At 37.7% G+C, this 22,438-nt stretch overlaps 2 protein-coding genes across 2 annotated transcripts in view; one reads left to right on the plus strand and one right to left on the minus strand.

Moving 5' to 3' along the window:
- Positions 1–12,965, plus strand: part of LOC116286709 (uncharacterized) — a 68,019-nt gene extending 55,054 nt beyond the window's left edge. The window contains exons 20-38 of the mRNA XM_089032518.1: positions 272–385; positions 851–964; positions 1,649–1,765; positions 2,555–2,668; positions 3,133–3,246; positions 3,900–4,016; positions 4,806–4,919; positions 5,385–5,498; positions 6,152–6,268; positions 6,889–7,002; positions 7,133–7,246; positions 7,436–7,549; positions 7,642–7,758; positions 8,481–8,594; positions 8,907–9,118; positions 9,565–9,718; positions 10,289–10,517; positions 10,621–10,904; positions 11,950–12,965. Coding sequence (XP_088888644.1) covers positions 272–385; positions 851–964; positions 1,649–1,765; positions 2,555–2,668; positions 3,133–3,246; positions 3,900–4,016; positions 4,806–4,919; positions 5,385–5,498; positions 6,152–6,268; positions 6,889–7,002; positions 7,133–7,246; positions 7,436–7,549; positions 7,642–7,758; positions 8,481–8,594; positions 8,907–9,118; positions 9,565–9,718; positions 10,289–10,517; positions 10,621–10,904; positions 11,950–12,158 — 2,696 coding nt within the window. The 3' untranslated portion in view covers positions 12,159–12,965. The remainder of the gene's footprint in view (positions 1–271; positions 386–850; positions 965–1,648; positions 1,766–2,554; positions 2,669–3,132; positions 3,247–3,899; positions 4,017–4,805; positions 4,920–5,384; positions 5,499–6,151; positions 6,269–6,888; positions 7,003–7,132; positions 7,247–7,435; positions 7,550–7,641; positions 7,759–8,480; positions 8,595–8,906; positions 9,119–9,564; positions 9,719–10,288; positions 10,518–10,620; positions 10,905–11,949) is intronic.
- On the minus strand, positions 12,953–17,588 carry LOC116286714 (dynactin subunit 3). Its single transcript, XM_089032519.1, has 8 exons — positions 17,420–17,588; positions 16,119–16,171; positions 15,899–15,983; positions 15,630–15,716; positions 14,976–15,059; positions 14,542–14,600; positions 14,142–14,201; positions 12,953–13,668 (listed from the first exon to the last, which is right to left on the minus strand). The coding sequence occupies exons 1-8, from the start codon at positions 17,586–17,588 to the stop codon at positions 13,582–13,584; spliced, it is 684 nt and encodes a 227-aa protein (XP_088888645.1). The 3' UTR covers positions 12,953–13,581.
- Positions 17,589–22,438: the final 4,850 nt, after the last annotated feature.

Genomic DNA, 22,438 nt, shown 5'->3' on the forward strand with positions numbered 1-22,438 from the left:
ATCAGTGTTGGATCAGTGTTGGTCGACCAGGTGTAACTTGATCGGTGCCTTCCCTTATGAATTATGAATGATTTGAGGGGGAAGGATGAGGGAATTGTTGAAATGGTAAGATGGTTATTGCAAGTACATGTTGCTCATTGCATGGATAGATAGGTGGTATTGCATCAAATCGTGGCCCAAACGATTCCGTACATCTTCGAGTAAATAAACACAGGTATGACGAGATAATTTTCTTTCCTAATATGAGAAACTACATTTCTAATTCACTTAGGCATTAACTCGTGTAACAGTAACCCTTGTCGTAACAGAGGTACTTGTCAGGGTGGTGTTGGCTGGTACAGATGTTCGTGTCCTTCTGGATACACCGGACAACAATGTCAGACTTGTAAGTAATAGTCATGCAATATATAGACCAATGTTGTATTTGACGCTACAATTGATCCCCAAAATCATCAGACCAGTTTAACGAGAATGCTGTTATTCTAAATGAGATATAGAGGATATTACATGGGCGCTTGGAGATACGAATTTTATCTTTGAGTGTTGAAAAGATCTCTCACGAGTGAGCGCAGCGAACGAGTGAGAGATTTTCAACACGAGAAGATAAATTGCGTATCTCCAAGCACCCATGTAATATTCAATTTATTATATAATTATCAATGAAGTATGTTTTGGCTTTTTCAGGCAATTCTTTCCGTGTTTTTTTTTGAATAGCCATCGCAATGGTGTTATTTTCACACGTGAAAATAACATGTTATTTTCACGTGTGAAGATATGAATTTTTCGAAATAGAGAAAAATAGATATTTCATTGGTAACTATATAATAAAACCTATTTATTTTGGATCTAGACATGGCGTGTACTAGTGACCCTTGTCGTAACGGAGGTACTTGTCACAATCGTTATTATGGAGGATATTCCTGTTCCTGTCCCAATGGCTACACTGGTAGACAATGCCAAACAGGTATATTACCCTTATGGTCACTATGGTAGACATAAAGATTATATTTCATCAAGCTAATTCTTCTTGGAAAAATATTCCGAGCTCCAGGTGGGGTTGAAACGTGCAAACTCATCTGTTTGCTAAGTCGGCAGACGCTTTTGCCACTGAGCTAAAATCCTTGTAAAACACTGTAGTTTATATAATAAGCCCCGCTGATTTCTAATCCACGTAGGCATGTACCTGTGTAAAAGTAACCCTTGTCGTAACAGAGGTACTTGTCAGGGTGGTGTTGGGTGGTACAGATGTTCCTGTCCAAGTGGATACACTGGACAACAATGTTAGACTAATAAGTAACAGTCCAACAACAGAATATTCTGTTTTAAGCCACATTTGATCCCTGAAAATTATTACACCAATTTAACGGGAATGCTGCGGCAATTCTAACATTAAAAATATATATATTTATTTTGAATCTACACATAGCATGTAACAGTACTAACCCTTGTCGTAACAGAAACGCCTGTCATAATAGTAATCCTTATGGAAGATATTACACCTGTACCAGTCCTTATGGTTACACTGGGCAGTCAAGCAATAAGACCATTGTATTCGACGCTACAGCTGATCCCCAACTGAAATAATTATACCAGTTTAACAGGAATGCTGCTATTCTAATATGAGAAAATCTATTCATTTTGAATCTAGACATGTACCCGTGTAACAGTGGCCCTTGTCGTAATAATGGCACTTGTTACAATCGTTATAATGGAGGATATTCCTGTTCCTGTCCTAATGGGTACACCGGTAGTCAATGTGAAACAGGTATGTTTAGTAGTGGCCATATGGTATCTTTTATACATGCTTATCCTCATGTCTTAATTATCAAGAGTTATTTTGTGTCACGGTACAGTCACTTTGATGTTCAGGCTTGATTGCTGGTCTTAACATCATTCGCAGGTCAGATGCAATTTCTTGTTGGATTTATTCCTCGATCCAAGAGTTTTTCTATCAAGTTTTCCATCTTTTCTAGAGAGAAAGGATATCGTAAAACAAAAGAAATTAAAAATAAACGTTTTAAACTTCAGGAGAAACTCAAACCAGCCGCGCACAAATCTTCATTTTCAACATATTTGGACTCTTAAGCCTCTTATTTATTCGGGTACACATACACATACATAGATTGGAATGGTTTCTAGAATATGTTTATCAACTGTTTATTATACTATATGATAATATTTTACAGTTGGACCAAATGCCTCGTGGCATTTCCAACTGTAAAATATGTGGCAGCAGCAACATAACAAGTAAGGTAATAGGAATACCCCCTTAATTAAATCCAAATCAGTGTTGGATCAGTGTTGGTCGACCAGGTGTAACTTGATCGGTGCCTTCCCTTATGAATTATGAATGATTTGAGGGGGAAGGATGAGGGAATTGTTGAAATGGTAAGATGGTTATTGCAAGTACATGTTGCTCATTGCATGGATAGATAGGTGGTATTGCATCAAATCGTGGCCCAAACGATTCCGTACATCTTCGAGTAAATAAACACAGGTATGACGAGATAATTTTCTTTCCTAATATGAGAAACCACATTTCTAATTCACTTAGGCATTAACTCGTGTAACAGTAACCCTTGTCGTAACAGAGGTACTTGTCAGGGTGGTGTTGGCTGGTACAGATGTTCGTGTCCTTCTGGATACACCGGACAACAATGTCAGACTTGTAAGTAATAGTCATGCAATATATAGACCAATGTTGTATTTGACGCTACAATTGATCCCCAAAATCATCAGACCAGTTTAACGAGAATGCTGTTATTCTAAATGAGATATAGAGGATATTACATGGGCGCTTGGAGATACGAATTTTATCTTTGAGTGTTGAAAAGATCTCTCACGAGTGAGCGCAGCGAACGAGTGAGAGATTTTCAACACGAGAAGATAAATTGCGTATCTCCAAGCACCCATGTAATATTCAATTTATTATATAATTATCAATGAAGTATGTTTTGGCTTTTTCAGGCAATTCTTTCCGTGTTTTTTTTGAATAGCCATCGCAATGGTGTTATTTTCACACGTGAAAATAACATGTTATTTTCACGTGTGAAGATATGAATTTTTCGAAATAGAGAAAAATAGATATTTCATTGGTAACTATATAATAAAACCTATTTATTTTGGATCTAGACATGGCGTGTACTAGTGACCCTTGTCGTAACGGAGGTACTTGTCACAATCGTTATTATGGAGGATATTCCTGTTCCTGTCCCAATGGCTACACTGGTAGACAATGCCAAACAGGTATATTACCCTTATGGTCACTATGGTAGACATAAAGATTATATTTCATCAAGCTAATTCTTCTTGGAAAAATATTCCGAGCTCCAGGTGGGGTTGAAACGTGCAAACTCATCTGTTTGCTAAGTCGGCAGACGCTTTTGCCACTGAGTTAAAATCCTTGTAAAACACTGTAGTTTATATAATAAGCCCCGCTGATTTCTAATCCACGTAGACATGTAGCTGTGTAACAGTAACCCTTGTCGTAACAGAGGTACTTGTCAGCCAAGTGGATACACTGGACAACAATGTTAGACTAATAAGTAACAGTCCAACAACAGAATATTCTGTTTTAAGCCACATTTGATCGCTGAAAATCATTACACCAATTTAACGGGAATGCTGCGGCAATTCTAATATTAAAAAATATATATATATTCATTTTGAATCTACACATAGCATGTAACAGTAACCCTTGTCGTAACAGAAACACCTGTCACAATAGTAATCCTTATGGAAGATATTACACCTGTACCAGTCCTTATGGTTACACTGGGCAGTCAAGCAATAGACCATTGTATTCGACGCTACAGCTGATCCCCAACTGAAATAATTATACCAGTTTAGCAGCAACTTTGCTATTCTAATATGAGAAAATCTATCCATTTTGAATCTAGACATGTACCCGTGTAACAGTGGCCCTTGTCGTAATAATGGCACTTGTTACAATCGTTATAATGGAGGATATTCCTGTTCCTGTCCTAATGGGTACACCGGTAGTCAATGTGAAACAGGTATGTTTAGTAGTGGCCATATGGTATCTTTTATACATGCTTATCCTCATGTCTTAATTATCAAGAGTTATTTTGTGTCACGGTACAGTCACTTTGATGTTCAGGCTTGATTGCTGGTCTTAACATCATTCGCAGGTCAGATGCAATTTCTTGTTGGATTTATTCCTCGATCCAAGAGTTTTTCTATCAAGTTTTCCATCTTTTCTAGAGAGAAAGGATATCGTAAAACAAAAGAAATTAAAAATAAACGTTTTAAACTTCAGGAGAAACTCAAACCAGCCGCGCACAAATCTTCATTTTCAACATATTTGGACTCTTAAGCCTCTTATTTATTCGGGTACACATACACATACATAGATTGGAATGGTTTCTAGAATATGTTTATCAACTGTTTATTATACTATATGATAGTATTTTACAGTTGGACCAAATGCCTCGTGGCATTTCCAACTGTAAAATATGTGGCATTGGCAACATAACAGGTAAGGTAATAGGAATACCCCATTAATTAAATCCAAATCAGTGTTGGATCAGTGTTGGTCGACCAGGTGTAACTTGATCGGTGCCTTCCCTTATGAATTATGAATGATTTGAGGGGGAAGGATGAGGGAATTGTTGAAATGGTAAGATGGTTATTGCAAGTACATGTTGCTCATTGCATGGATAGATAGGTGGTATTGCATCAAATCGTGGCCCAAACGATTCCGTACATCTTCGAGTAAATAAACACAGGTATGACGAGATAATTTTCTTTCCTAATATGAGAAACCACATTTCTAATTCACTTAGGCATTAACTCGTGTAACAGTAACCCTTGTCGTAACAGAGGTACTTGTCAGGGTGGTGTTGGCTGGTACAGATGTTCGTGTCCTTCTGGATACACCGGACAACAATGTCAGACTTGTAAGTAATAGTCATGCAATATATAGACCAATGTTGTATTTGACGCTACAATTGATCCCCAAAATCATCAGACCAGTTTAACGAGAATGCTGTTATTCTAAATGAGATATAGAGGATATTACATGGGCGCTTGGAGATACGAATTTTATCTTTGAGTGTTGAAAAGATCTCTCACGAGTGAGCGCAGCGAACGAGTGAGAGATTTTCAACACGAGAAGATAAATTGCGTATCTCCAAGCACCCATGTAATATTCAATTTATTATATAATTATCAATGAAGTATGTTTTGGCTTTTTCAGGCAATTCTTTCCGTGTTTTTTTTTGAATAGCCATCGCAATGGTGTTATTTTCACACGTGAAAATAACATGTTATTTTCACGTGTGAAGATATGAATTTTTCGAAATAGAGAAAAATAGATATTTCATTGGTAACTATATAATAAAACCTATTTATTTTGGATCTAGACATGGCGTGTACTAGTGACCCTTGTCGTAACGGAGGTACTTGTCACAATCGTTATTATGGAGGATATTCCTGTTCCTGTCCCAATGGCTACACTGGTAGACAATGCCAAACAGGTATATTACCCTTATGGTCACTATGGTAGACATAAAGATTATATTTCATCAAGCTAATTGTTCTTGGAAAAATATTCCGAGCTCCAGGTGGGGTTGAAACGTGCAAACTCATCTGTTTGCTAAGTCGGCAGACGCTTTTGCCACTGAGTTAAAATCCTTGTAAAACACTGTAGTTTATATAATAAGCCCCGCTGATTTCTAATCCACGTAGACATGTAGCTGTGTAACAGTAACCCTTGTCGTAACAGAGGTACTTGTCAGCCAAGTGGATACACTGGACAACAATGTTAGACTAATAAGTAACAGTCCAACAACAGAATATTCTGTTTTAAGCCACATTTGATCTCTGAAAATCATTACACCAATTTAACGGGAATGCAGCGGCAATTCTAACATTAAAAATATATATATTTATTTTGAATCTACACATAGCATGTAACAGTACTAACCCTTGTCGTAACAGAAACGCCTGTCATAATAGTAATCCTTATGGAAGATATTACACCTGTACCAGTCCTTATGGTTACACTGGGCAGTCAAGCAATAGACCATTGTATTCGACGCTACAGCTGATCCCCAACTGAAATAATTATACCAGTTTAACAGGAATGCTGCTATTCTAATATGAGAAAATCTATCCATTTTGAATCTAGACATGTACCCGTGTAACAGTGGCCCTTGTCGTAATAATGGCACTTGTTACAATCGTTATAATGGAAGATATTCCTGTTCCTGTCCTAATGGGTACACCGGTAGTCAATGTGAAACAGGTATGTTTAGTAGTGGCCATATGGTATCTTTTATACATGCTTATCCTCATGTCTTAATTATCAAGAGTTATTTTGTGTTACGGTACAGTCACTTTTATGTCCAGGCTTGATTCCTGGTCTTAACATCATTCCCAGGTCAGATCCACTTTCTTGTTGGATTTATTCCTCGATCCAAGAGTTTTTCTATCAAGTTTTCCATCTTTTCTAGAGAGAAAGGATATCGTAAAACAAAAGAAAATAAAAATAAACTTTTCAAACTTCAGGAGAAACTCAAACCAGCCGCGCACACATCTTCATTTTCAACATATTTGGACTCTTAAGCATACATTGGTATGGTTTCTAGAATATGCTTATCAACTGTTTATTATACTATATGATAGTATTTTACAGTTGGACCAAATGCCTCGTGACATTTCCAACTGTAAAATATGTGGATGGGGGAATTGTTGAAATGGTAAGATGGTTATTGCAAGTACATGTTGCTCATTGAATGGATAGATAGGTGGTATTGCATCAAATCGTGGCCCAAACGATTCCGTACATCTTCGAGTAAATAAACACAGGTATGACGAGATAATTTTCTTTCCTAATATGAGAAACCACATTTCTAATTCACTTAGGCATTAACTCGTGTAGCAGTAACCCTTGTCGTAACAGAGGTACTTGTCAGGCTGGTGTTGGCTGGTACAGATGTTCGTGTCCTTCTAGATACACTGGACAACAATGTCAGACTTGTAAGTAACAGTCATGCAATATATAGATCAATGTTGTATTTGACGCTACAATTGATCCCCAAAATCATCAGACCAGTTTAACGGGAATGCTGCTATTCTAACTGAGATAACCTATTCATTTTGGATCTAGACATGGCGTGTACTAGTGGTCCTTGTCGTAACGGAGGTACTTGTCACAATCGTTATTATGGAGGATATTCCTGTTCCTGTCCCAATGGCTACACTGGTAGACAATGCCAAACAGGTATATTACCCTTATGGTCACTATGGTAGACATAAAGATTATATTTCATCAAGCTAATTGTTCTTGGAAAAATGGATAGATAGGTGGTATTGCATCAAATCGTGGCCCAAAAGATTCCGTACATCTTTGAGTAAATAAACATTAAATTTTCTTTCCTAATATGAGAAACCACATTTCTAATTCACTTAGGCATTAACTCGTGTAACAGTAACCCTTGTAGTAACAGAGCGACTTGTCAGGGTGGTGTTGGCTGGTACAGATGTTCCTGTCCTTCTGGATACACTGGACAACAATGTCAGACTTGTAAGTAACATTCAAACAATAGACTAATAGACTAGACCAGTTTAACGGGAATGCTTCTATTCTAACTGATAACCTATTCATCTTGAATCTAGACATGTACCCGTGTAACAGTGGCCCTTGTCGTAATGGAGGCACTTGTTACAATCGTTATTATGGAGGATATTCCTGTTCCTGTCCTAATGGCTACACCGGTAGACAATGCCAAACAGGTATATTACCCTTATGGTCACTATGGTAGACATAAAGATTATATTTCATCAAGCTAATTCTTCTTGGAAAAATATTCCGAGCTCCAGGTGGGATTCGAACCTGCAAACTCATCTGTTTGCTAAGTCGGCAGACGCTTTTACCACTGAGCTTAAATCCTTGTAAAACACTGTAGTTTATATAATAAGCCCCATATCTAATCCACCAGGGCCGTAACCAGGGGGGAGCCCTGGATGCTTAAGGTCCGCTCATCCATCTCCTTTTGTTTTGTTTTTTTTTTTTTTGATTCTGATTTCTTTTGGTTACCTTTTTTTTCTTTTTGGTTCTGCAAATTATTGCCTGTGCACCTCCCTGCAAGATCCCTAGTTACGCCACTCAGTTGGTAATAAAATTTAAAAAAAAAAAAAAAAAAAACGATCAATGGTCCGATTTTATTCGATGTGCACCCTCCCTGTAAAAGTTCTGGTTGCGGCCCTGTCCTCATAGGCATGTACCCGTGTAACAGTAACCCTTGTCGTAACGGAGGCACTTGTTACAATAAAGGGTTTAATAGAGGATATCATTGTTCGTGTCATTATGGATACACTGGGCAATAGTGTCAGACTAGCAAGTAACAATAACATTGTATATGACGCCACAGTTGATGCCCAACTAACACCATTAGACCGGTTTAACTGGAAAAATGCTATTCTAATATGAGAGATACTATTCATTTTGAATCTAGATTTGCATCAGTGTAACAATAACCCTTGTCGTAACGGAGGTACTTGCCGGGGTGGTCGTGACTGGTATTACTGCTCTTGTCCAAGTGGATACAGTGGCAGACAATGTGAATCAAGTAAGTTGAGCACAGATTTGGTGCTTTTTATATAATTTCCGACCACGGAAATTAGCGGGTGAGCATGAATATGGATACAACTCAAACAAAGAATATTATTCTCAATAGAATGACTCGTGGTCTGAAATGGGAAAACATTACGCCCAAGTCGAAGAGGTCTATGCTTCCACCATCACTACCATTATGACCACCACTACCACGACTACCACCATCACCACCATGACTACCACCACCATCACCACAACTACACTACAAACAACAAAAACCTTATATCAACCACAACCGTTAATGAGGCCACATTTTCCATTCCAGACCTTAAAACAAATGTAACTTGCGGCGAGAATTACATGCAAATTGACTTGGAAGACTCGTACTTCTCTGACATTGATTGGCGTAATCTGCACCTGAACGACCCATCATGTAGAGCGACAAAGACACCTGGCACAAGGAGACTTCGTGCACCTCTGGACCGATGTGGTACGACGTACACAGAAAACCAGAAAACAATCACATTCTGGAACGAGGTAAATCATTTGAATCGTATCTTCAGCAGAAAAAAACCCGATCGAATAAAAAGAGAACTTGAATACTATAGAAACTGTGTGAAACACGTACGTTTGTAACCATACCGTTGTTTCGAACGTGTATTGTTTTTACTCCAACTCTACGATCCCGGGGTACCGTGAGCGGTTTAACTTTTTGTATTTATGGAAAATAAACTTGTTATCACCACAGTATAAATTATTGTCATTGACCAGCCAAATACATTGCGTATTTTTAACAAATTGACATCAGTTTTTTGTGTCTGTCCTCTTATTGATTAGAAAAAGGCAATCATCACGCGATAAATTTGTACAGCCAATCAGTGCGCGAGAAATTTGTATAGCCAATCAGTGCGCGAGAAATTTTTATAGCCAATCAGCGCGCGAGAAATTCGTAAGTTATCGTAAATTGTATGTATGAATCGCAGGTGAAGACTGACAACCGCTACCAATCAGTAGTGAATGGTCTGACTATCACACGTGACAGAAATCTTCTCCTACGGTTCTTCTGTTCGTATGAACGAAGCCGTTTTGTCAGTGCGTCCTTTTCACCATCAAAGAAGACAGTGGTTGCGTCTGAAGGTATTGGAATTTGATGGAAATTATTGTCTTGCGCAGAACATCGCGTCCTTAAGTTTTGAGGATAATATTGATAATACGGAATTTAATAATTAAATTGGAATTAGGAAAGTGGAGAACTCAGATAAAAACCAAGATGAGCACCTCAGAGACGTATCCAGAATTTTCCGAATTGGGAGGGGGGGGGGGGGGGGGGGGATGGGGGGCATGACCAAAGCCCCCGAAGCACCGAACCAACAAAAATGGCATTACGTTTTACGTTTGAATTTTACAAGAGTTAGAAAAGCAAATTAAGATTACCATATGAATTTTACAAAGCCACCATTTTATTGCCAAGAGGAAGGGACCATGGCACCCTTTGATACTACTTATATAATACATTGGTGCTGGATTGAGCTTTTATATCAGGTATAGTTTTGAAAGAGTAAGACGAGAAAAAATTACCAAACCTAGAAAGAGCAGATTACAATTATTGTCGACAGGGAAGTTTAAAGGAACTGAGTTCAAAACTTGCGAAAATATGATTTTTGAAATGTATGAAATCCAGTCGAAGTTCTTGATCTCTTTTCACAGGATCCTATGGCAACTTCACCTTCTCCATGGATTTCTACCAGACTTCTAGCTATTTAAAACCTTACTCAGTTTTCGCTTACCCAGTGGTTGTCTACCCAAACCAGCCTCTGTGGGTTCAGTATGAAGTCAAGAATACCAACGCTGATCTGGTCGTGTTTGCTGAGAATTGTCGTGCTACGCCTTCTAATGATCCCAATGCGACTCCACAGCATGTGTTTCTACAGAGAGGGTAAGGGACTCACTCACCTCAGCTTAGTGTCAACAAATCTTTGACATCTTTAACTTAAAACTGATATTCAAACACCTGATAAGACATTTTACTCTTTTGACAGATGCGTACGCGACTCAACCATGAATTATTGGTACAACCCAAACAGTAAAGTCCAGCGGTTCTCCATCAGATCGTTTCGTTTTGTGTATTCCAACACCTTCCTGGTGTATCTACACTGTGAGCTGATTGTCTGTCATCGTAACACAAACAACTCAAGGTGCGCACAAGGTTGTATCAGCAGCTCCAGAGTACGTCGAGAAGCTGCTGATGGCTCCACAGCATATGACTTGTCTGCTGGACCATTGAAAGGAGGCAAGATCAACGATAAGAGTAACAATCAACAAGGTAAGATCTTAGTAATGGCTCTAGGTCCAGCCCTCTGAGTCTGTTGGTCCAGGTCTATCAAGGTCAGTAGGTCTAGGCCTCTAAGTCTGTTGGTCCAGGTCTATTGAGGTTTGTAGATATAGCCCTCTGGGTCTGTTGGTCCAGGTCTATTGAGGTCTGTAGATATAGCCCTCTGGGTCTGTTGGTCCAGGTCTATCAAGGTCAGTAGGTCTAGACCTCTAGGTCTGTTGGTCCAGGTCAATCAAGGTCAGTAGGTCTATCCCTCTAAGTCTGTTAGTAGGTCTATCAAGGTCAGTAGGTCTAGGCCTCTAAGTCTGTTGGTCCAGGTCTATTGAGGTTTGTAGATATAGTCCTCTGGGTCTGTTGGTCCAGGTCTATTGAGGTCTGTAGATATAGCCCTCTGGGTCTGTTGGTCCAGGTCTATCAAGGTCAGTAGGTCTAGACCTCTAGGTCTGTTGGTCCAGGTCCATCAAGGTCAGTAGGTCTATCCCTCTAAGTCTGTTAGTCCAGGTCTATCAAGGTCAGTAGGTCTAGACCTCTAGGTCTGTTGGTCCAGGCCTATCAAGGTCAGTAGGTCTATCCCTCTAAGTCTGTTGGTCCAGGTCTATTGAGGTTTGTAGATATAGCCCTCTGGGTCTGTTGGTCCAGGTCTATCAAGGTCAGTAGGTCTATCCCTCTAAGTCTGTTGGTCCAGGTCTATTGAGGTCTGTAGATATAGCTCTCTGGGTCTGTTGGTCCAGGTCTATCAAGGTCAGTAGGTCTATCCCTCTAAGTCTGTTGGTCCAGGTCTATTGAGGTCTGTAGATATAGCCCTCTGGGTCTGTTGGTCTAGGTCTATCAAGGTCAGTAGGTCTATCCCTCTAAGTCTGTTGGTCTAGGTCTATTGAGGTTTGTAGATATAGCCCTCTGGGTCTGTTGGTCCAGGTCTATCAAGGTCAGTAGGTCTATCCCTCTAAGTCTTTTGGTCCAGGTCTATTGAGGTCTGTAAATCAATGTCCATTAAGAGTTCGTGTAAAAAATATAATTTGATTTCCTGTTTTGACAGGATTATTAAAGTCCAAGCAACTCATTGGTGGATTAGGAGGCGTTGGCGGGTTGTTCTTTCTCTTCACAATAGTCCTCTTGGTCATAGTCTATCGTAACCGCAGGCGTGGCCAAGACAACAAACCAACCAGCATCGCTCTGGATGTTACTGTCAACTCGTATGAGCAGTTAAACGTGGACAGCGACGAGAAGAATGAAAGTGAAATTTAGATTGACAGCATGAGAAAGAAGGGGAGAAAACTGTTCCATACCTTAAACACAAAATAGGATGCTCCTGTCCTTGTCTTGTGTTGATTGTCTAGTCTTTTTTCCTTGTGTACCCTTTAGAGGGGATCTCCCCTTCTCCCTCTCCTCTCCTAAGAATCTATAAACACTGATATAACATTAAGCTTTGATTCAGAAATAATAGGAATACTCCATAGCATAATTTTGCAGACAATTTCAGTGTGTTAGGCTTTGTAGAATGTTACCAAAGGTTTTCTATATGAGATAAAACTAATGATAACCTACTAAAAACAGGGTTCCCAGCCATTTTGAAAATGAAAATTCCCTGACTAAATAACAGTTTCCCTGACCTTGTTGGGCCACATGGGCAAGCATGGGCTACATGCCTAACTTTTACCTAGGCCTCGCTCTTATCATATTACACAGGATACCCAACGTAATTAAACTGTCAGGCATAAATGATACTAAATACTTCAATATTTTTTCATTATTTGAAAAGATTTATTAGTCTATACGAAAACTGCAAACAGTATGAGTGTCACACGGATACTCATGGTTAACTTCAAACATATTTCCCTGACTTTTCCCTGACCCCTGAGAACCCTGAAAAATGTATGATGATGATATTTGCACTAGTGTTTTTTCTGCTAGTTTTTGATTTTACATTAAATTTCTTAGATAGTCTTAGGTTGTAGATAAAATATTATTATAATAATATGTTTGTGAAAAGTAGCTTTTTTACCCTTAATATTTTAATTATAATGGAAAATAAAGAGTGATAAGGTAAAGTCATATTTATTGTTCCATCTTTGAGTTTGTTTTCAGAGGAAACCAGTTATTTTGTTTACAATTTGTAATTTTAGTAACTTTTCAGTGAGAAAACTAGTTGTAAAAGACAACGTTTCACTGTCTTCTCCACAACATCATCAGGTCGTATAAAAACTGTTGTCAAGATGACAGCGAAACGTTGTCTTTTACAACTAGTTTTCTTACTGAATTGTATACCTAAAAGTAACTTTATCACGTAACTTTTTGCAGGAAGAAACAAGATGATAAACAATTTTCACAGGATTTTGATTCCAATGATAAAAACATGGATTCAAAGGTTAATATTTATTGTTATTTTGAGTGTCGTGCAGAAGTTTAAATCTCAATCTATACATTAAATAAACCATCCCACATCTCCCCACAAACCCCTTAATTTGTGAGTATTTTCCTTAAACTAGAGTACAAACACTAAAAGTGTGCAACACTTTGCACTATTTAGTAGTAAATTAAATTAAACAATAAAAAACAATAGGATTAGCATAATCTAGCAGTATTTAGTGGTATTTATGTTACACACTTATAGTGTTTGTACTCTGCTATACAGTACTAGGTTATAAGGCTTGGATATTTGATGAATAATTTATTCTAAAGGTTTGGTGTCCAGATCTACTTCCATTCTTGTTAAGATATTATCCCATTCAATGAATTGCTTTGATAACATGGAAACCTGTGGATGGTTGGTCAAGGAAAACATACAGAATACATATGGATTACTTTACATGTAACTAATACTGTCTGATGATTAACAGGGTGCGACTGCATAATGGACTAATGAATGAAAGACTTGTGGGAAATGGAAAAAATCAGAGAGAAAAAACAAGAAAGAAAGGAAGAAAGAAAGAATGAAAGGAAGAAAGAAAGGAAGCAAGCAAGCAAGAAAGATAGAATACAAGGAAGGAACGAACAAAGGAACGAACAAAGGAATGAAGGAAGGAAGGAACGAATGAAGGAAGGAATGAAGAAATACATAAGAAAATAAACGGCAAGAGACAAAAAATGAGAGGGAATAAAAAACAGAAAAAAAAAATTTTGGGAAGCATTTGATCTGAACTGCTTTCCAAATCCATCAACCTCCCTAATTACTTCCTTTTCTCCATCCTCTCTGTTCACATACTAACATACCAAGAACTGAAAGGATACAATATTGTTGTAATGAGAAAGAAGCTTGTTAAGTTGTGAACTTGTATGTTCTGTTTCTTCCTATCAAACAGAAGACAAATTATTCAAACAGAATTACTGGAAGGAAAAAACAGAACAAATGTAATACAGTTGTAGGCCTCTTTACCTTAGGTATAAAGTTTTCCCTTTTCAGACAATGTGTCATTCTCTTGAGAAAAAGATTTTTTATTTGATTTTTTCCAGACTCATGTGTCTTCTTATGCACAACCATTAAACAAAGAAATGGTACTCAAGGGAATGACATGTGGTTTAAAATGGGAAAATATTATGTGCAAGCTAAAAGGGTCTATTGGGAGCCCTGTGGCGTTACTTTGGGGTACAAATGTTGGGGTTCCTGTGGTACTACATTGTTGTGACATACCTGGTGGTTGATTTGAACTTCAATCAATGGCTGCATCTTGGAAGACAAGGTAGGAAGATCTGCAAAACATTAACAACAATGACATCAAAAATAGTGCATTGTGTACTTTTCCACTTATTCATTCATTCATTCATTTGTCTTTATCATTATTAACATGATAGCAATTAATTCCAACAACTGAAGATAAAGTATGAAAGGATGATAGTCTGGATATCACAACAAATGGGAATAAAGGTAAATGAAAAATGGCATAAATGGGAAAGGGAAAAATGAATACAATAAAATATTTAGAGGAAAATGAAATCAAAGAGATTGTTAGATAAAGCAGTGACAAATGGAAAATGGTAACTTAAAAAAACTGTACTATCAAAGAGAAAAAAGTTATGATAATAATAATAATAATAATAATAATATAATATATATAATAATAATACCTTTCAGTGGTTCTGTGCTCACAATTTTTTTGAGGTCCTCGATTTCATGAAGCTTTTCACAGCATGATTGCAACTGGTTTTCACCTTGGATTTTATACAATAGTATTGGTAAATCAAATGTTAAAAAATAATAATAAATGCAGCCAGTGTTCACTCAGTCTCCTGAATCTGAGGCTTGTATTCAAGCTTTACAGGGAGGAAACCAAAAAAGCTTGAGAAAACCCTTAAAGCTCAGGAGAGAACCAACAAGTTCCTACATTTACTCACATATGACATTGAGCCTATAAAGCATATCGCTGTTGTATCACAGCGTGGGACAATCACAACAGAGCTAGGCTCCAAACTAAGTGAAAGCCCAAAGATCGAATTAGAATTTAGAAGTTGATTTTTGAGGAGGGAGGAAAACTGGAGAACCCGGAGAAAAACCCTCGAAGCACAGGAGAGAACCAACAAACAAGGACTCGAACTCTGGCCGCATTGGTGAGAGGCGGTGCATTAGCAGCGCACGCCACCGGTGCTTCCCCAAAGCCTGCCTGGAAATCAGACCTGGGTTAATTTCATTGGCGAAAAGCAGTGCATTGGTGGTGCACATCATCCGTTCTTTCGAACAAAAACCTTAGTAACATGAGAATCAAATATTCCATGTATAGTCACCTGCCATGATGATATCTGCCTTGACGTCATCACTTAATGCAACTCTCTCCAGGAACTCTGTGGATAGATAGTTCTCCAGCTCCTTTACTAAAGAAACAATTACAGCATGATTCAATTCAATAGTAATCTAAATCAGATTCCATTTTATTTGTAAACAGCTGAAGATGTTGGGATAGTAAATTGATCCATAACCTCCCCACAAGGGAAAGACTATTTTCATTTGCACACTGTATTTTTGAAGTTATTGAACCAATATAGACTAAACTTACTCTTTTTCCATGTTTCTGATATTCGATAATATTTCGTAGACAACCGCTGTAGTTCATTTTGAACTCGTACCAGAGTATCTAAGCACTGTTGACAAGAATTATTCCAAGAGCAAATATCACACCAATTTATTGAGTAAGACAATATCAATACGAGATTTTATGGTCGTCTTAAAATCTAGAAAATTCTGACTTTGATTTAGGAAAAGTGAGCCTAGCTTACCGATTCGTTTTGAAATTTCTTCAAATCTTCTTCATTGCTTAAAACTTTTGATTCTAGTATGGCAAGCCAATGGTAGCAATATTTAATACACAAATAAAATATTTAATCCACGAATAAAATATTTAAATCATGGCTTTAAATATTTAAAAGTGTAAAAAATATACTTAATTTAAACTTTAATTTTTTTATTTATTCCTTTTTTAATTTTCTGAAGTTTAAAATTTTTATTTAATTCTACAGATTTTTATTTAAACTTCATAAATATCTTTAAAATCAAAATTATTTATTTAAACTTTACATTTTCATTTAATATTCCTAGGACGGGCTCGGCCAAATCTGTCTGGGAACGAGAATCGAATGCTAAAAACAAAAATGGCTACGATACCTGACCGATACTATTTTTAATGACCGATACTATTTTTAATATATATCAACAATCTTCCAGCTAAACTACAGTCCAAAGTTCGACTATTTGCGGATGATACTACTGTGTATATGACTGTGGCTATTGAAACTGATGCTGCCACCTTACAGAAAGATCTTAAACTTCTTGAAGAATGGGAAAATAAGTCGCAGATGTCTTTCCACCCTGACAAGTGTAATGTGCTTTGAGTCACATGGCGTAGGTCTGCATCTTTTTCCTTAAGGGTCTGGTTGTGTAGGACGTAATCATAGATTACAGGCTTGAAGCTTAAGGAAAAAGATGCAGTTAAGCACCTTGGTGTCACTGTACATCATAAGCTCTCTTGGAATGAACATATATGCTCTGTATTCAAGAAAGCAAATTCATCCATAGGCTTTCTGAGACGGAACTTGCAAATTCACCAAAAACACATCAAGCTAACGCATACAAAACCCTTGTTCATCCTCATCTTGAGTATGGGTCTACTGTGTGGGACCCTTTTACCCAAGTGAACCAAAATAAGATCGAAATGGTTCAGAGAAGAGCAGCCAGATTTGCTTGTAACAACTACAGCCGCGAATCAATTGTACCGCAATGTTGGAAGAGCTTGGTTGGCGCAGTCTTAAGCAGCGCAGAGCTGACCAGTGATTAGTTATGCTGTACAAATTTATAAACAACTTAGTTGATGTAGATCTCTGTAATGAACTGATACCCTTGACAAGAAACTCAAGAAATAATCACAACAGATCCTTTAAGATTCCTCTCGAGAAAAAAACATATATACAATACAGCTTTCTACCATGGACAATAAATCAATGGAACAATCTACCCGCTGAATTAGTCACAGCCCCAAATGTTAATGCATTTAAAAGTGGGGTCTGTAAATTAGAACACTAACTTTGATCCTGACCTACCCGAGCACTTAAGCCTCGAAGAGAGGGCGTGCTTGTAATTTGGTAAATGTAAATGTACCAATGGCGTAAACAGAAGCGAAGAGAGGAAAAGAGTTTTTCTCCGACCTTTTCCCTCTCTTCACTTCTGTTTACGCTGTCACCCATGGTAGCCATTTTTGTTTTTAGCATTCGATTCTCGTTCCCAGACAGATTTGGCCGAGCCCGTCCCAGGAATATTAAATGAAAATGTAAAGTTTAAATAAATAATTTTGATTTTAAAGATATTTATGAAGTTTAAATAAAAATCTGTAGAATTAAATAAAAATTTTAAACTTCAGAAAATTAAAAAAGGAATAAATAAAAAAATTAAAGTTTAAATTAAGTATATTTTTTACACTTTTAAATATTTAAGCCATGATTTAAATATTTTATTCGTGGATTAAATATTTTATTTGTGTATTAAATATTGCTACCATTGGCTTGTCATTTTCTAGCTCGTCGATTCGTCGTTCAAGGATGGTTAACACCTCTCCCTTCTCGTCCGCCATCTTGAATCGTAAACACGCGCATGCGATCTATAATACAAAGCGGTATATAGCTTTGTTGTGACGTATTTTCGGGTCCAAATTGCTCACAAAAACCCGCTAAAGTAAAGCAAAAAAATGATTTCAATGTCTTAACCTCCACTTGAAACAATTACAACTTTGGACAAAAACAAAAAATCTTGTTACGAAGAAAAAGTAAACAAAAGATCTTTATAGAAGTGCTTTTCGTTGTGGACCCGGAAGTCGTGTTTTAATACGAGTGACGTCATACGCGGGATTACTTTAGAGCTTAGTCTCCCAGAGACTCACGTCCAAGATGGCGGATCGCAGGACAAAAGTCACGTTACGTAACCAAATAAGAATAATAAATGAAAAATGGCGGGTAAAAAGACACATAATACTATCCACTGGTTCCGTAAGGGATTGCGGCTTCATGATAATCCATCGTTTAGGGAAGCCTTTGAATCTAGTGTGAATATTCGGCCTATTTATGTCCTGGATTCGGACGATGTTCAACATGGGAATATTGGGGTCGTGAGATGGCGGTTTGTGCCAGCAGTGTTGGTAACGTTACCTTGCATATAGGGGCGCCTTGCATATAGGGGCGCCTTGCATATAGGGGCACTTTCCATAAAAGGCCATCGGTTGAATGATATATGATATGAATTGTATACTGCTGCAAACTAAAACATAGAATATATCGAATAAGGTTGTGTGAATGTAAAAGATTGAAAAAATCAAACTAAAACATGTGCGATTTACAAGAGCCTATCCGTGTTTTGAGACCGGTTTTAGCGAGAGTGTTTAGCGATCACTGCCTGAATTAAAAGCACGTTAAATCTCGCAACAATCATGTATTCGTGCAGGGGTTTATAAACATCTATTGACTCCTAGTGCTGGTTGTATTACATGATTCATTTACAAGGATCTCTTTTATCAAATATAAGCCAAAAGCGCCATTACAGACATAAACTTCATAAACCAGTCACGTAAATATATCAGAGAAATGTTGAAAACCAAATTCGAAAAATTAACTTAACTGCTATGAAACAAACACCGTAGTGATCTACAGGATTAAGCGGTATCAATGTAAAAGTTTCAAGAGAAATTGATTCATTGTTGTAATCTAGGGGCGCCTACTTACGTTACCTTGCATATTGATGGTTTGCAAGCATTCCCAAGAGAGTCAAATTGTGGTGCCGTTATTACTGATCATGGGTATTTCGTGAAGCTGAATAATTAATATTTATAGTTCGTTTATTGAAACGTCAAGGCATCTCCCGCAAGCTGCATTCTTCGGGGTTTTTTTTCTCTTAGCAGAGCTTTCATAGAGGCTCTGCCGCCTTGCAAAGGAACAGATTATTGTGGCGCCGGGTAGATTAGAGAGCAAGCAATTAGATTAGAAAGGAAGTAATTACAAACTACTGGACGTTTTTGTTTCATTACAGTGATTTGGAGTGAAAAGTAAATGCTTTGCCATATCTGCCTTTACCGTAAAAAACAATGAATTCCCAGCTACATCGCTCAATATCCCTTTCCTTCTTGTTGCTCTTGTTGCGGTCTCTCGTGCGAGTTATAAACGTACGTCATATTGGGCGGCGGAAAACATTGAACGAATCAAATTTAGATCAAAAATTGTCAAATTCTTTTGTTTCAAAGTTGACGTTCACAAGATACATCCTGTTTCATGAGAGTAAGCGGTCTGAGCAACTGGTGAGGTAAACACACATAAATTAAATATCATAGGATCGTATCATTTTTGAGTTTAACGAAATAAAACCTCTTCGTTTACTGGGCAAACATTTCGTGGCGTTTTTATTAATTGATATTCTTCGTGAATCTTTAAAAATAAAACCGATACTCCCTTTATTACTTTGATTGCTTTTGCTTCGTTTCATTTGACTGCTTGTTAGAAAGTGCGTTACATATGTACACATCGGGCGTCCCATAAAGAATAAATAGAGGATAGTACATGGCCGCGCGGAGATACGAATTTTATCTTCGAGTGTTCAATTGAACGCAGCGAACGAGAGAGATATCTAAATTAAACACGAGAAGATAAAATTCGTATCTCCGCGCGGGCATGTACTATCCTTTATTTATTACATAGATATCGATGAAACTTAAATAAAACAAAAGCTCAAAAATTCTTTATTTCTTTATTGTCAACAGCGACATCTTCACGTGTGAAAGATATGGTATCTTCCACTGGTGAAAGATATCAAGTTTTCAACACTAGAAACCTGGTATTTCATCGATATCTATATAATAAACCAGATCTGATTACAGCTGATGTAGCCGTAAACTGATCTAACCAGGAGAAACCCTTTAAAGAGCAAAAAAAATTATAAAAAGTTCCAAAAGTCGGGTTCCCTGTTGTTACCTTGCATATAGGGGCGCCTTACTGACATTAATTTTTTGTTGTAAGACTACCTTTCTTTTTTTTTTTTTCCATTTGTGATCAAAAATACAAACAAATTTATTGTTCCGCAAAAGAATAACAAAGACGACTATAGATGACAAATAAATCTAATGATATACATGGCTGCTGGTTCCCTCTCACACACGAGATATTAATCTGACTATATTCAGAAGGGTATCATCAGGTGCCACCTGACTCATTGTCGCCAGCGTTTAGTATTCATACAACTTTCTTTTTTTTTTCTTTTTCCCAACATTTTTTCTTTTCTCGTTTTATTTTAAGGATTTCTTTCCCTTAGAAAGCTTCTCGGTGATTTTCTGTGCAGGGGTTTACTCCCCTGATTCTGGGTTATTTTCTGTCCAGAGATTCTGGGTGATTTTCTGTGCAGGGGTTTACTCCCCTGATTCTTGGTGATTTTCTGTGCAGGGGTTTACTCCCCTGATTCTGGGTGATTTTCTGTGCAGGGGTTTACTCCCCTGATTCTTGGTGATTTTCTGTGCAGGGGTTTACTCCCCTGATTCTGGGTGATTTTCTGTGCAGGGGTTTACTCCCCTGATTCTGGGTGATTTTCTGTGCAGGGGTTTACTCCCCTGATTCTGGCTGATTTTCTGTGCAGGGGTTTACTCCCCTGATTCTGGCTGATTTTCTGTGCAGGGGTTTACTCCCCTGATTCTGGCTGATTTTCTGTGCAGGGGTTTACTCCCCTGATTCTGGCTGATTTTCTGTGCAGGGGTTTACTCCCCTGATTCTGGGTGATTTTCTGTGCAGGGGTTTACTCCCCTGATTCTGGGTGATTTTCTGTGCAGGGGTTTACTCCCCTGATTCTGGCTGATTTTCTGTGCAGGGGTTTACTCCCCTGATTCTGGGTGATTTTCTGTGCAGGGGTTTACTCCCCTGATTCTGGCTGATTTTCTGTGCAGGGGTTTACTCCCCTGATTCTGGGTGATTTTCTGTGCAGGGGTTTACTCCCCTGATTTAGGGTGATTCAGCACAGATAAGATAATTGAAATGTGAGATTATGGATAAAACGCGTTTCGGCTATAACTAGTAATAGCTTTCATCAAAGTGATGATGAAAATGTGTGAAGCGCGTATATGTAAACAAAGCGTGTGAAGAGGCAATGAAGCAATGAATGATGTAGGCTATCACTAGTCACAGCCAAAACATCATGTTTTTTAAACGTTCCACGCATGCTATCCGTAAACAAGAATTTGAAATATCATGTCTGAACGCGAAAACCTCAAAGAGACTACAGATAAGACAATCTGCAAAAATCTCTCAACTATTACTGGGTTGCGTAAAATGCCTTGTTTTTTTTTTAAACTATGGTCTGCTCTACGAAATGGCAAATCTGTGCAAGATCACACATAAATGGATTTGAATGACGTGTTCATAGATTCATGAATCATACGCTGGCTCAGCATGCGCAGCTGAGGCTGTGACTTTAGGCTCTCCTTAGTTAGAAGTAATATTAATGAGCGGTTAAAGAATATTTCTAAGAATCCGCATTTTTTTGCAATTCACATATTTTGTTTTTATTTTATTCCGGTTCGGTATCCTAAAAAAACTTCCGTTCTGATTTGCTGTTTGAGCGGGCGGTATTTTGTCAATATCTGCCCGCGCTCGTGGTCCGGTATTCTTTGCAGCTAAACAACAAAACAAAACGATAACAAAAACAAGTAAAAAAACACGGGGGAAAAAATTATTTGGCATTGCGTTTTCAATTATTGGAATCAATAATTATGTAGTTAGTGACCGGTGCGTTAGAATAAGGTACCTTTTAGTACTTGCGTTTTTCAACTCGCAAAACCGCAAAAAAGGTACCTTTTTATCTGCTTTTCCAATTTCCTTTAAAGGGCGAAACTTGAGAAAAGATAGGAAATTTCATCACATCCATTAAATAGATAAAACGCTAAAGTCCCTTTTTATTGAATAAAAAGGTACCTTTTCTAATCATTTGAATTTATTCTTAAAATCTATGAAAAGTGTAGGATTATTGACGTTGTAAGAAAGAAAAAGAAATTGTAAAAGCTGAATTTATTGTGATTTTTAGATTC

The sequence above is a fragment of the Actinia tenebrosa genome, unplaced genomic scaffold, assembly GCF_029948245.1.
Source record: "Actinia tenebrosa isolate PJP-AT-01 unplaced genomic scaffold, QUT_ActTen_1.0 PGA_scaffold1__47_contigs__length_23844297, whole genome shotgun sequence".
NCBI classification, from domain to species: Eukaryota; Metazoa; Cnidaria; class Anthozoa; order Actiniaria; family Actiniidae; genus Actinia; species Actinia tenebrosa.

Excerpts from the sequence above, each read along its gene's own strand:
- LOC116286714 (XM_089032519.1), bottom strand. The coding sequence starts at position 17,588 with ATGGCTACCATGGGTGACAGCGTAAACAGAAGTGAAGAGAGGGAAAAG. Across the intron at positions 15,060-15,629 it reads GGCAGATATCATCATGGCAG|GTGAAAACCAGTTGCAATCA; the intron begins GTGACTATACAT and ends ATAAAATCCAAG. Across the intron at positions 14,601-14,975 it reads GAGCACAGAACCACTGAAAG|ATCTTCCTACCTTGTCTTCC; the intron begins GTATTATTATTA and ends AATGTTTTGCAG.